This window comes from Penicillium chrysogenum (genome assembly GCF_028827035.1).
Source record: "Penicillium chrysogenum strain IBT 35668 chromosome Unknown utg000001l_segment0_segment0, whole genome shotgun sequence".
Classification (NCBI taxonomy): Eukaryota; Fungi; Ascomycota; class Eurotiomycetes; order Eurotiales; family Aspergillaceae; genus Penicillium; species Penicillium chrysogenum.
Window position 1 is genome coordinate 8,966,552 of NW_026622749.1, and position 14,997 is coordinate 8,981,548.

At 46.4% G+C, this 14,997-nt stretch overlaps 4 protein-coding genes across 4 annotated transcripts; 1 reads left to right on the top strand and 3 right to left on the bottom strand.

Moving 5' to 3' along the window:
* Nucleotides 1-1,849: 1,849 nt before the first annotated feature.
* On the bottom strand, nt 1,850-3,615 carry N7489_003534 (uncharacterized protein; the record flags this gene model as incomplete). The annotated part of the gene is made up of 5 exons (XM_056709289.1): nt 1,850-2,008; nt 2,060-2,481; nt 2,536-2,932; nt 3,015-3,433; nt 3,489-3,615. The coding sequence occupies 5 exons, from the start codon at nt 3,613-3,615 to the stop codon at nt 1,850-1,852; spliced, it is 1,524 nt and encodes a 507-aa protein (XP_056573591.1).
* Nucleotides 3,616-4,971: 1,356 nt separating this feature from the next.
* On the bottom strand, nt 4,972-6,054 carry zrfA (high-affinity Zn(2+) transporter ZRT1; the record flags this gene model as incomplete). The annotated part of the gene is made up of 1 exon (XM_056709290.1): nt 4,972-6,054. The coding sequence occupies one exon, from the start codon at nt 6,052-6,054 to the stop codon at nt 4,972-4,974; it is 1,083 nt and encodes a 360-aa protein (XP_056573592.1).
* A 1,781-nt stretch (nt 6,055-7,835) lies between these two features.
* N7489_003536 (uncharacterized protein) lies at nt 7,836-8,993 on the bottom strand (the record flags this gene model as incomplete). Its single annotated transcript, XM_056709291.1, has 4 exons — nt 7,836-8,031; nt 8,084-8,622; nt 8,669-8,728; nt 8,781-8,993. 4 exons carry the CDS (start codon nt 8,991-8,993, stop codon nt 7,836-7,838), a joined length of 1,008 nt encoding a protein of 335 aa, XP_056573593.1.
* A 1,648-nt stretch (nt 8,994-10,641) lies between these two features.
* Nucleotides 10,642-11,976, top strand: N7489_003537 (ADP-ribosylglycohydrolase family protein; the record flags this gene model as incomplete). The annotated part of the gene is made up of 1 exon (XM_056709292.1): nt 10,642-11,976. One exon carries the CDS (start codon nt 10,642-10,644, stop codon nt 11,974-11,976), a length of 1,335 nt encoding a protein of 444 aa, XP_056573594.1.
* Nucleotides 11,977-14,997: the final 3,021 nt, after the last annotated feature.

A 14,997-nucleotide genomic window follows, 5' to 3' on the forward strand; every position in this document is an offset into this window, starting at 1 on the left:
CCCCTATCCTCGTTCCTATCTGTTGTTTCTTCGGGGTTTCCTTCCCCGACTACAGGTATACACAGTAGCAGCAAGCACCCAGATATGTGGATTGTGCTTTCTCAATACTGTAGACTCCAATTGGGGGGGCAGTCGAAAGCCGCCATGGGTCCAATTTTCGGTTGTTCTCCACTGTTGATAGATGAAAAATCGTCAAAATTGCTTGACCGCACCAAATTAGATGAGCTCCTTCGACAACCCTCCAACTTCCAATATTCCACGGGTGGAGGAACAAAAAAAGAAAGAAAAGAAAAAGAAAAGAAAAGAAAAGAGAAACGTCGGCATTTTAATTCGGCAAAATCGAAATTCAAAGAGCGCCCCAATGCCTAGCAGACGCAGAACAGGTCAGGCAGCAGCATTTTGCGAGTTTGCATCTCGTGATTGATTAGTATCTTGATATATTCACGTCGTTGACTTCAGGATCCTACTAAGGAATCGAAACCGAGCATTGCAGAGGTCTCTTGCCGATCTCGTCATCTCCAGCCCTACACAGTAAGCTAGAGAGGGTATAACTTTCATCCAACCAGATCGACAAGGCTAGCCTGGATTCTGTTCAATTGTGTGCCCCGGTAGGGTGTAAGCGGTAGACAAAATAATTCGCGTTCTTGGAGGATTTGCCAGTAACCTTGCATAGTCAATCCTAGAACGGGAGTATCTTGTCTCTATCAATTGTCAGACAGAATATAAACGCCGGTGCCAACATTGCATTCGCATTGGGTTATTGAGAAAGATAATAAATGTTTAGGGGGATATTACTATTCAAGTCCCTAGGAACAAGTAAGCCTGTTACGGCGTCGATATATCTCCATTCCAGGAGTGGTAGACAATACACCGACCATAAAGTTATGTTGGGCCGCACACCCCAAAAAAGAAGAAATCAGCTACGGTCTCTACCATTCAGGACCGCCAGCCGATCGAGAGCTTTTCAAGGAATTATTTTCGTGCCAATCAACCTCGGAATTTGTGGTTTTGCTATCCGAATGCAGGTAACGATACGCAATTTTAGTCTGTCGGTACATATTTTCATAAGCCATTTCCTTTGCCGCAACTTCTGTCTTATGTGAAGAGAGCACGATTGTGAAAGATGATATTTCCAATCCAAAGTAATGCAGAATCAGCAACATGTATATGCAGCAATATTGGAATAAAATACGGCATTATTCCACTCGACCAACACAAAAACCAAGGTTACTGTATATGACCTAATAGAGACCATATCCCAGTTTGACACACCCCCCAGGGGATGCCGACTCATCGGGATTCCATGTATCGTTCGTCTGTGCATATTTCTTACTGACGTCCTAATGGGTGCAATGCGTCACTCTTCTCTTTTTAGTCGTCTAAAACGCTCCGGCGGGAACCTCTGCCCCAGGGACTTTTGCCCCCTCGAGTGTTCTTCCTCGGTTGCGAATTATTACAGGGACCTAACTTGTCACATTGTAAAGCTCTCGACTGGACCACCCAAGGGGAACACAGGTGGACCCCCAAACGGGTATTATTCTCAGACTGTGGACAGCTTAGTATCTGGCCACCTCCAGTTACCACACAAAGACTCTCCCGTGGCCATCATCGGGGGAAATGATCCACTGAACCAATACGAGTTCCCTGGTATACCGGAAGATTTTACATTCCCATTTGCCTCGCAATTCAAGATGGACTCTACCAATCCCAGCGATGCGACGCTCTACCTGTAACCGCACTGCTCCTTTAAGACCATACATATGTCTTTTCAATTCGAACCGCAAAAAGTCATTCGCAATCTCACTTTCAACTCGTCACCTGTGCAGATTGACATCCAGCGCCTCTAAATCTACTGTGAAAACAGAACATTGGTCTCCTCCAAACTTCGACCAGCAGTCTCGGGAAGCAAACACCCAGTCCATAGGAACCCAAACAAAGTCACCACGGAAAAGAACCAGAAAGTTCCTTGTGGCTGTAGGCTATCGTGGAGCAACATCGACGGAACCGCCTAGCCAAATCAGCACAAAGCAACCACTGCACTTGAGCAGATCAACAATACCTTTGAAATGCCATACCGATTCGCATAATGGAAACACATCAAAAGACTCGAGCCGGCCGAGCGAACACGAAGCGGGAAAATCTCGGCATTGATCACATATTGTATGGAGTTCCAGCCCATTGCCCAGCCGATTCCAACAAAGTACATGGAAATGACAGCCCCGATAGCTGCCCCTTTCAAAGAATTCGAATTTTCATCGGTCGAGAAAGATTCAACACTCAAGAAGACGGCGATATACATAAAAGCAATCTGCTGCACCATGATACCGGCCAGTAGAGACCTCTTGCGCCCTAAGTGATCAATCAAAAGGACGGCGCACAGGAAAGAGGCAATAAACTTCACGGCACCGAAGACAGCTGTAACCAACAGTTTCTGTGATTGACCTTTTATGCCGAAGAGGGCGAAGAGTTCGGGCGCATAAGCTGTGAAAAGAAAGTCAACATCGAAACGTTCAGCTGCGCGGGCATGTTACATACTGGTAATGGAGTTGGCGCCAGACCATTGAGCGAGGACCTGCCCCGAAATGAGAAACAGCAGTCTTTGCTGGTTAGCCTTGACAGCCAACAGTTCCCTTGTAGCTCGGAAGCACGATTCCCTGACAGTGTGATTCTGATCCTCCTGCAGTTCATCATGAATGCCTTCAATCTCCAAGATCACTTCAGGGTGTAGCGCAGACACACCCCAAATCCTACCCAATGCCTCTTTGGCTTTCCCCCAGTCACCGTTTTTGCTCAGATACCTTGGACTCTCCTCACAGAAGAACGATAACAGAATCAAAAGACCAGCAACGATAACCTGAATGCTTTGTGGAATGATCCATTGTGTGGCGCTTGTATTGGATATATGCAACGATGCACTCCAAGCCGAGAAATACTGAAATATATTAGAGCTAACGAGATGAAATGGGGGAAAGAAAAATAAAAAGCTAAAAAGGCCGATCACAAACTCAACTCACCCCAATCATGATCCCAATATACTCCGACATGGCAAACATACTGACCAGCATCCCACGAGCATGGGCAGGTGCAATTTCTGCCAGATAAGTCGGAGCCACCACGCCGGCTTGGCCAATTCCTAGACCCATGATGAACCGACCAGCATACAACTGTCCTAGACTCCCGGTGGAGGTGATGACAATTATAGATCCGAGCATCCAAAACATACAAAGTTCTCTCATGGACCAAAGTAGACCGATACGCCCACAAAGGAATAAAGCAATCAGAGCCCCTGGTATACTGGCGATATGGACCATGGATGTAATATTCGAGAGGAGATTTGCTTGCTGCGATGAATCGAGCTCGCTGCCTTGAATGTGGAATTCATCGATGAAAGACCTCTGCGCAACCGTTGTTGAGATGATACCCTCGTCAAGGCCTTTGTTTGAATTAATTGCACTGGATGGGAAGGTGTAGTTGTATAAAATGCGTACCTCTGGACATGCCCGACAAACCAAAACACAAAGCCGCACAAACTAATTCGAAGCTACAGCGTTTGGAAACCGAGCATGACCTTCCAAAGTTTCCCATGGTGTGCACTGGCAGAGGCTGCATATGCATGTGGATATGGATAGGTCGTGGGACATTTCACTTGGAATATCCTTTGATTGCAATAACAGTGTGGTAGTGAGAGTTTCCCTTAAGGAAGATGGGTACATATACATAGATATATTTAATTTGCCTTCTGGATCCAATATACTCGTCTCCGATAATTATGTGATAATTATGTTATGGCCTCGAGACGGAAAATACTTCACGGGGGGTCTTGTGGCTAACTACATATGTAATGTGTCTGGAATTCGTGACCCACTCAGCCCTACAGAGGTGGATTGAATCCACAGGTACGTACTCTTGAGTATCCACAGCGCAAAACCGGGCAATTAACCTACTCGATTGGTTCCCGTGACGCCACCAGGCCTGTAATCATCTATCTAGGCTGGAATATATCAGCACTACGGTGAGACATGGGTCTCCGCGGGTCATGCATCCAGTCTAAGCGATATAGAGACACGCACTTGGTGGGCTATTATGTACCATTCGTATTTGCAAATGTTCGGGTGTGAGTAAAAAACTGAAAAATGGCTATCGTCGATGATACCCGATTAGGAGCCCGGCATCTCTCGACTCAAGGTACACAACATAGCGAAAGTACGCAGTTTGGCCATCTTTTCATCTCAAATACCAAGGTAATGAGAATGAGTACTAATGTGCAAAGGGAACAATGGGCACATACGCTCCTACCTCTATTTACCTCTTGTTTTTCGTACCAAAAGGAAAAAAGCAGGGAAAAAGAAAGTAAAAAATAATTCAAAAGTAAAAAAGAATAAGTAAAATAAATGAAATTAGCTGACGCATCCAATAAGCCATAAGCATCTTCAATTGGTGTAATTAGAGTGGAACGGCAGCCCATCGACGGGTACCTAAGTATCTGTCGTGTGTGCTCGATGTTAAACAAAATTACACAAAATCGACATTCCTATAATAATCTTAAAGCTTACAGAGTACGTCCCCAGAGCGAAATTTTGAATAGGAGCATGGGTTAATGTCTTGACAAATCCTTTAGTATAAGATGCTCGAAATACTAAGATCGGCGCCGTTAGCCCAGCATATAGTGGGGCGTGAACGCTACAAGAGAATGATTCTAGTCTTTCCGGTTTCTGCTGAAGATGGAAGGAGGTTGAAGGTCATATACAGGAGAAACGAGCTACCTCTGTAGAAATCATACAATAGAACCAATCTTTCATTGTGGCTTAGGTATTAGGTATCATCTCCACTGATCATCTTTAATCCGATTTGATCGCTGTCCAGATTCGATTTCTTTCTAAGCCATCCTGTCCAGAAGACAGTGTGAAGGTCACCATGGAGGAGCGAGTCAACATATGGTCGGTTAGGCGTGGGCTGACTCCATGTACCATTTCAAGCCCACTTTCCAATAAGCGACATGATACCGGCCCCCAACAAAGTACAGCAAACCATGAAAAGCAACTTCGATCTCCTCTTTATCCGACAGGGATCAAACAAGAAGTCTCTAGCCAACAACTCCACAAGACTGGAATAGATCAGGATACCAGCGGAGACGGCATTCAACACACCCTGAATGATAAGCGAAACCTTTGATCCGGGAGTATAGGTAGTGTGCACACCGAGACCAATCGCGATGGAGATAGGAGTCGTCAATCCGTAAGCGGCGCACAGAATCCACGGCAACCAGGTATGCTTCCCGAACTGGATGGCAGACATTCTCGCACCGATACCAAGCCCTTCGAATGATTGGTGAAAGACGAGGACTGGGTATAGGGTAGCAAATTCTGAGCCTGTCACGCCGAGGTTCAGACCAATGATGACAGAGTGGAAGATGATTCCGAATTCCAGGAAGAGGAAAGCGGCAATTTGTTGTCTGAAGGAGCGTTCAGCGGTGACGGAGTCGCCTTGTGATGACCGTTCTGTGCATTCCTCATCCTTTGGCGTGACAGTTGCCTGTCTCGGTGGCTGGACATCCTGGTGTTCGTGGCTGATGAAGACATTGGTTGCTCCCTCGTCCCTGTGGACACCGTATTTATGCTCCACATAAACCTCCGCAGCCAAGTCTACAAGGAAGACAACAACCACTGAGGCTAGGACGATAGCTGCGCACCACGAGTACTCGGCCCAGTATCCAGATTCACCGACACAGGTCCTGGGACCGATGCGCTTGTAGGCTGGATCAAGGAGATGGATAAAAGCGGTAGCGATAATAACACCGGTGCCAAAATATCGGGCGAAGAGATAGACGCCCTCTGAAATTTTCCAATTTGGCACGCGCTTCGACAGAACAGGGAAGACGGTAAAGGCAGAGGAAACAAAGAGGATTACAAAGATGGAAGAAATGCGAGCACCAAGGTGGCCGTTGTAGTCATTTTCTGAAACGGCAAAGTAGCAGAGAACTTCTTCCTTGCTGGCTGTGGTGAGGTCGACGCTTGCAGGATCGAAAGACATTTTGTCGGGGGTTAGAGAGGCCATTATGAAATAGCAAAGGGTATTTTATACTCATCACAACGAGGACCTTGGGATGTTCCCTACGAGCGAGGACAGTATTCCGACCCTGCTGCCTAGAACTTCACCTTGTAAGGTAGTTGGAGGTCGGCTATTGCTCCGGTCATGGTTACATGGTGCCCGGGATTATAGGGCTGAAGTGGGGAGAGCGGAGCTGTGAGATGACTTCGACTGGTTGTGGTCAGCTCGAATTGAGGGTGGGCTCAAATTTCCGGGTGGAGCTGGTAATGTGGACTCACAGAAATAGATTTGGCTGTCCGTTGTATATATGCTTTTATATCGGGACGTCATTTACCCTCTGAGTATGTGATACAACAGACTGATGGAATACCTAGTATGTGTCAGTGTCAGTGTCACATCCAAGGTTCTGTTGCGGTATGAAATTCAGAGCGAAGAAAGACCGAATCGCGGTTCTCGTCTATGAGGACCCGGGGGGTTAGTGTCCCCATTGAGCTATTTCTTAGACAAGCCTTCCCAAGCTTTCGCCCCGTTCCGGCATTACGTACATTCTTATTGAGATTCTGTAAGGATCGCTGGTTTTCATTGGATAGTGCCAGCGGGACGTGTAGTTACATAATGCAACAGAAGCCCTCGCTTCTCGGCCAATGAAAACCCCTTTTTCTTCTTCTGTGCACTTCCTGAAAGTTGAGGCCTTAGGCCATCAATTTCTATGGAGTGCCTCAGGTGACTACACGCTCGGGTCAATACATATGTACATTATCTTTGACACATCGTACAACTTATACCAATATGGTACGCAGCGGTATAGACGCCATGGGTCAAAACCCCCTTTCCCGTAGTCCTTGATGCCTGGATGCCTGATTCTGGCCTGGATTTCGACCGCTCTCCACACCGCTCTATACAGTGTATTGTAAATGATAAGCTTGTAAAATGAAGCCTTTTTCTCCCATATAAACGTATGCATTTCCGATTTTTGGGTGGTTTACAAGCCTCCATGTATGAAAATAAAGCCTTTTTCCTTGGAGATGTATGCATTTGTATAGGAGAAAAAAGCTTCATTTTCATACTAGAGAGGGTAAACCACCTTCAAAAATGGAGAGGTATGCACTTGTATAGGAGAGAAAAGCTTCATTTTCAAACTAGAGAGAGAAGGGAGAGAAAACCTCCCCCAAAATGGAGATGCATGCATTTGTATGGGAGGAAAAGCTTCATTTTGCAGAATTGAGACGCAGCTAACAAAATAATGGTACCCTGCCTACATGTTAAGGCAACTGTAATGGTAATTCAGGTATTTCTATTTTTCTGCTGGTTTTAATTAAGGCTCCCAGGCCAAAATTAGGCATTCAGGCATCAAGAAATGCGGGAAAACGGGTTTTGACCCATGGCGTCTATACCGCTGCGTAAATATGGTTAAAGCAACGGATTTTTTAATTTGTATTTATTGGTTTCACAATCACAATTGGCATACCTCAAATTCGGGAGGTAAAGATTTGATTACTCTTCTGTACTCGGATTTCTGAGAACTCATTATTTAATCACCAACTGCAAGTCTACTCTTACCCTTTGACCCTCATGTTTTCACCACTCATCGGCTATCAATGATGTTTCGTTCATTCTACTATTATCATGGAAAGCATCGCTGAAAGTACAAATTCGGCCAACTCCTACGTTACATTTTATCGTTTATTAACATTGTTAACATTGTGACTCCACGAGCAGTTCTTTGCTTGCTATTGCTTGCTGTCTTTGATCGGTCATTCTTCCCTCCTTCCTATTGCATGCATTTTCTATTTTTTCTGATCACTTCCATGATCTTTAATAGTCAGGGAATACCCATAATTCGCAAGTATCTGTTCCAAATCATATCCGATCGCTAAGCCGTTACCCTGCTCCTCCGCCTCGCGAAAGCCTGGCGCATAGTCATCCACTAGATCGACTTCACCCCCTCGGTAGATCTCCACCAGCGGCCGTCGCATATCGACTCTAAGCACCGATTAATATATACTATCTCGTAACCAAGAATGGACAGACTCACGGCTCATCCTCCAAGATCTCTCTTGGATCTGCATCTTCATCGCGGTATTGGTATATTACCTGTGACTCTATGTAATTCAGCGCCTGCTCTATTGGCACCTGATTTCCCGGACCGATTTCACGATAAAAGTGGGCGAATTCCTCCATCATAATTTGAGCGCGGTAGGCTTTCTTGTAGATACCGTTCGTTGCGAATTCAACCCAAAGCCCCAGTCCGGTCTCAAGGGTCCGGTCATCGATAATGAGCTTGGCATAGCAGTCTCTGAAGAGCACCGTTCCATCGAGCGCCATGTGCATATCGAGGAAGTTGGGTCGGGCGACACTTTGATGGAACTTGAATGTCTCGAGAATATCCCCGTGATTATCTTCCAAGGGAAGAAACATTATCATCTCGTCTGCTAGAAATTCCCAGCCTTCTTCCCATGGGAATAGACCCAAGATACACTTGGCTAACAGGGCTTCTTTCTCGCGGGTCAATTCGGTAGTGCAGAAGTAGACCATGCAGAAATTTTGGACGTCATTTCCTGTAAAATCTTTATCCTATAACTCGATTAGAAGAAGTCAAATAGTAGTAAATATTTCATACTGTAAGTTTGTGACGTTCACAAAAACTAGGCTCGTCCTCTAGTGCTCGGGATTGATAGCTCTGTTCTTAGCGTCAATGGAGAAATAAGAATTCTTCCAAATTAAAGACATACATCGCGAAATTGTTGGTCTGCTGTTGCCCACCGTTCGATCAAAGCTCGTTTCTGTTGATCTGCGGCGTCGCCGCCGACCCACTGGTCATGAACAAAATGCCTCCATGCACGAGAGGCGGCATCAAAATTTTCCGGGGCCACGGGTTCTTCGTGTCGGCGAATGAAGGAGGGGATGCCTCCAGGCCACTGGCTGTGCGATCTTATTAGGGACATGATCCAATAGTGGCAGTTCCGAGGGTCGAAAGAAGTGAGGAACGCGAGGGGCGGGAGTGTCTTTAACGGACGAGTTTGACACATGCCCGCCCCCAGTTTGCATCAAATCTATCTTTCCCGTACATACTCTTCTCAAAAACACTAAACCTGTATTGTGCGACCTTGGAATCTTTACGACTAACCTTTGATAGGGAAGAGTAAGTGGTCCCGAGCTTGGAGATAGAGTGGGTCTTTGACTTAGAGGGTTTTCGTTGAAGTGGATCGCCCACAAACTTGGTGTGTAGCGTCGTTTCCGGCCTAACCGCTTACCTTCAAATGTTCCTGGTTCTGCTAAAATCATTGAAATTCTAAGGGAAAGTTTGATATACATAAATTGCACGTTTCCATGCACTAGTCTATGACGGGCGAGAAATCTAAGAACAATTAAACAGCCAGCTGGCAAATCCCAGTTTCATATTCCAGCGAACTCAAAGTAGAAGAAAATATAGTATATCAAAACATTTGATCTTGCTTTAAAGGCCAAAGCCTATCCTATAGGAGGCGGGTGAGTGAGCCTCACTCGGGTTTACCGTATATTACTTACGGGTATTTAGCGGATATAGTCAATCGAAAAGTGGAACTACCCTTATCTAGGTTTATAGTCTTACCTCACTTAAATTCCTAACTAATTAAAGTCTAATTCTAACTAAATTTCCTAGAGGTGTTTTTAACTTATAGAGGAAGCCTACTACTAAATTTAAAGAGTATAAGTTAGGTATAGCGTGTATAATACGAGATTTAAAAAATGATATAAAATATATAGGGGGACGTCTAAGAATAATTAGCTATCTAGTTGCCGAATACGGGCACAGATTTGAAGTTCAATGTAACGATATTAAGTTTTATTTTATCTTTTGCTAGTGGTCACGGTCGCGCTGGACTTAGATATGAAGGCCGTTTATTTTTATCTAATTTATTTAATTTATAGTGGCGGTTAGAAGTTATAACCCTAGATAGGAGGCTTTAGTCGAAAATTGTAGAGGATAAAGGTCCTTTCAATCATGAAACAGGGGCATGACAGATGTGCGTAATATGTATCGTAATGGCGTGTGAAACTCTGGATCGGGTAAGTGACCACGACATATTATTAAGCTTCCGTATTTACTGACCCTTCAGGTTTCTTGTTGACACCGGAAGGGTTCCAGATAGCTATGAGATCAAAAAGGGGTCTCGGTCTCCTGCTCCCGATGTTAACTTGATCAAAGCCTTCCTCCGCTGGTACGTGTTTTATGCAAGAAAAGTTGCCCACACAGGCGTATTGCCCACCATGAGAAGCGTTTTGGTATACTGGGTTTCAGGCAATCGCACGATAACTATATATTTCTCTGGGGAAGGGTTGCATCTATGGAAAGATGGAACGCAGGTTAACAACGAAAATTACCGTCGATGACTAATCAAAATTATGTGCAAATTATACAAACTGCGGGTCAAATGGGTAACCCACGGGTACCCGCCAAGAACCCACGGGCGGGTTACCAGTGGGCGGTTCCTCCAAGGCGGAAACCCGACCCAACCCTCGTTTTGGCGAGGTCTAGCTCCAGCTTAGGCTTCATTTACAGGCACTTTAGATCGTCCATACGCACCACGGCGGGCAACAGCTTCAACAATCATGGACAAATTACAATTATCGCAAGACGGCGCACAGCGCTTGGCTAGAGCGGGCCTCCATGACAGCATCGTCGGCTGCCTCGTAGGGTCCGCGCTGGGCGACGCTGTCGGGCTCTACACCGAGTTCCTCTCTGGCGATATGTCAGCCGCAGCGTATCCCTCGCGCAAGTTCGTACTCTCCCCAGAGTCGCAGGCGACTCCCTTCCGCAGAGATTCGCACCGAGGACCGCATCGACCCGGTGAGTGGACCGACGACACCGACCACGCCATGCTAGTCCTGCTCTCCTGCTTGCATAATGACCTCAAAGCTCTCGACCCTAAGGACTTTGCTGCGAGGCTACATATCTGGGTGCAGTTTGGCTTCCTCCCGCTGGATACCCTGCCGTTGGGTCTGGGACGAACGGTGGGCTCCATTGTGAGGACCAAGGCATATCTCGACGACCCTGAGGCTACAGCCCGGCAGCACTGGACCAACTCCAAATACAACGCAGCACCGAATGGCAGTCTCATGAGGACACATCCGCTAGGGCTCATGTGCCTCGGCAAGAGCCTGGACGAGAGTTTTGAGATTGCAGCCACGTTTTCTGCCGTGACGCACGTTGACCCTCGTTGCATCGTCTCCTGCGCCATTGGCACGGCACTCGTTCGCGGGTTGGTGTTGCGAGAGGTTTGCAGGGAGGCAGATATCGATTCAATGGTCAACGCGGCCATTCACTGGTACGCAAAGCACCGGGCTCAAGTGTTACAGGTCGACCCGGAAAGGCGAAACGAGCCAGGCCTGGACGTTTCGGAGCTGCGCCAGCACGCCAAGGTAGAGAGCCTCAAAGACTTAGAGCTGGACGACAGCTACAAGATTGGCTACGTGTACAAGACACTGGGTGCAGGTTTGCACCTCCTCCGCCTCACCATGCGCGACACAACCAACGGCACGCTCAAATCACGGGCACTGGCGTTCGAGCCGCTCATAACAGACCTTATCATGCTCGGCGGCGACGCCGACACAAACGCCTGCTTTGCGGGGGCGCTGGTGGGGGCATATCTGGGCTACGCCAATCTGCCGCTCAATTGGTGCAACGGGCTGCGGCACGGCTCGTGGTTGATGGGCAAGGCCGAGGGCCTGTGCCAGATGCTGGGTGTCGCGGATGGCGAGTACGTCGGGTCGGCGGACAAGGAGACGGCGCGGGACGGCGGGCGAAGCGAAATGCCCTCGGAGGCGGACATGGAGAGGAAGGTTATGGTGCTGCAGGCGTGGATGGCGGAGCAAGAGCAGGAGGCCAAGAAGAGGGCCAGCAAACTAGAGGATAATAAGTGGTTCAAGTGGAAGAATTGGTCATAAGCATAAAGAATACTGTGGACATATAGTTGAAGCGCGGTCTCTTGTCTCACCAGTATCTGCGTTTTTGGAGCTAGCGCATTGATACTGTAGTACAATTCATGGTCCGCACTATTAGGAGCGCTGAGTGTCCATCTTCAGCTTCTCTGTTCTACCATTGCCTTGGCGCCCTGTCCCCGTGTGTATTTCTATTAACAAGCAAACTTGATATCTCTGCTGCGTTCCCATTGTGGGTTACCGTGCGCAGCTGCCATCCGCGCCAGAAATGTCCTAGCGCGCCACTGCTGCGAGTGACTCCTCCTAGGCAGCTCCGCTGCCGTGGCCCTGGCAGGGGTCATCCCAGTGCCGTAATGCTAATTTCCCCCACAGCCCACTAGGTCCTGGCGCATATGTCCACTCACTTATACGATATCATATTGGAACCTCTCATCTTAGTGAGTCGCTAACTAGTTAGTAGGTCTTAATTTCAGTTTAATGTAGTGAGTCATTTTTAATTTTGCATATTGCGCACAATTTGAAAGGCACACAGAGTTCATTTACCTCGTCTCCCAACGGTCTGCCATCGACTTGGGTCCCATGAATGATCTGTGACGCGTGCGGTATAGTTAAATAGAAAGAACCTACTGTTGATCTGTCACAGGATGGGATCCATGGATGCGAATAGAAATTTTGGATATGCGACGCCGGACCCAAAATGCGGAATGATCTTATTGTCGGGTAAAGTTCCGTTATGCCCGCCACTCACACTGTAACGACAGATCCGAAAAATTGATGGCGGCAACGAGAACTGGGACAGAGAAAAGACTGGCTGCATTCACTATCTGACAGATGACTGGGGGAGGAAGAAGGAAGAGAGGAAGACAGACAGAGAGAGAGCTGGAGACAAACAACACAGGCATGACTAGCCTGAACAAATAGGCAGCCAGCCAGGTCATATGACCCAGGCTCCAACACCCCCCCTTAGGCTAGACATCCACCGACAAACACTCTCCTCGCCCCCCCTATAACAAATCACTATTTTCAGCATCAAATTCACTAGCAACAAATCCATCACTTCTTCGCATCCTTCTTCTCCATTCGTGCTATAGCGTAGCACTAGACTTCCGGGAATAGCTCCTATCTATTATAAACAAATTCTTCTAGTAGATAGTAGTATACCTTTGTAGGATGACCTTCGAGACCGCAGTGGGTGCACTTGCTTTCAGAATACTAAGGCTGCTAATAACGCTAGCGCTTAGCCCATTTGTCAATGTTAGCTCCTTTCGGGGGTGCTCTACGAAGCTACTTCTCTTCCTCCTTTACTTTATCTTTATTATTAACTTTGTTATCTTCCTTCGGCTTCCGCTAGTTATTTCTATATCCAATACGGCCTCTACGACCGCGCTATCTACTCCGCCGCGTGAAAAGGACGGCGACGAAGAGCGGTTTATTTTCGCCGGTGACGAAGAACGGGCTATCTTCGTACTTCTAGAAATCGTCTCCTCCTCTATAATTATATTCGATTTAATAATCAGCTCTTTATAGTATTTACTAAAGTCATTTATTTTAGTTTCGGTCGGGACTTAGCGTTTTAGAGTATTAAAAGTGAAGTTCACGCTCGGGAGTTCTTTACGAAGTACGTAAAGTATAGTATAAAGTGTAGTAAAAGGGTGCGGTGCGATACCGTAACGTCCGAGAATATTAAATTGCTTCTAATAAGCTATAATATAGTCTTTCGCTATAGTGTAATTTTCACGTTTTAACTTATCAAATTTTAGGACCTCCGTACTAATATTTAAAACCTTATTATTACCGCTTATAATCCGGGTGATCTCCTTTATTAAGTTATCGGCGTACTCTAGGAATTATTAAATTAAACCTTCGAGGATAGTCGTGATTTTATTATCTAGTGTCGATAAGATCTAGCTAAGGGTATAGACGGACTAGTAATACTAGGTATCGTACTCCGGGTTATCTTCCTTTAGTTTCGGTAGGTTAAAATTTATAACATTCTCGATCCGGGCTATCCGTAGTCTATTCGTGATTTCGCGCTTCTAGCGTATAAAGTTCGATCTATTAACGCGTGAAGTGTATACTTTTATCTATTTTATATTAGTTTTCTCACTAAGGCGGGTTCTTTATATAAGACGAGGTTAGGGTATAGGGAGCTAATAAGAGCTCTCCCCGCGGGATCTAGATCTAGATCTAGTGTTAGATATTATAAATTAGGTTTACTTCTAGCGTACACTCGCGAGTAGGGTATTAGATATTAAGGTTTCGCTTCTAGCGGACAAATCGCGAGCGAGAAAAGGGTATTAAGGTTACTTCTAGCGGCTAATCGCGAGCGAGAAAAACAGGGGGTTACTTCTAGCGAACAATCGCGAGTAGGGTATCGAGTATCGAATATTTCGAGGTTTCGAGGGTTCGCTTCGAGCGGATAAATCGCGAGCGAGAAGTGGGTCGACGACAAGGGTAGAGCTACTACTAGCGGATAGTCGCGAGCAAATCTCCGAGAAAAAGTGGGGCCGTGAAAACTCTATAGATCAGATCAGATTTCCACGGGGGTGTCACACAAATAACATCACTAAAGTAGTAGCAAAAGCATCAGCTTCATCAACCAGAGATAAAACTAATAGAGTCTCAGTTAGGAAAAAGCGAGGGCTCAGAACCTGATAGCGGCAACGAGAACAGGGACAGAGAAAAGACTGGCTACATTCACTATCTGATAGATGACTAGGGGAGGAAGAAGGAAGAGAGGAAGACAGACAGAGAGAGAGCTGGAGACAAACAACACAGGCATGACTAGCCTGAACAAACAGGCAGCCAGCCAGGTCACATGACCCAGGCTCCAACAAAAATGAGACTAAGTTTTGGGGAGTGGCGTTAGGCTATTAGGATAACTTATAAGTTATCCACTACGTCCAAGTTCGGCTACAATATCTCCTAACATTCGACACCTTTTCGATTTGCCACCCCGTACACCCTTATCAAAAAAATCGTTGGAAAATGGTGTCTAGATATGCTTCTGCTTATGATGGCCCCAAA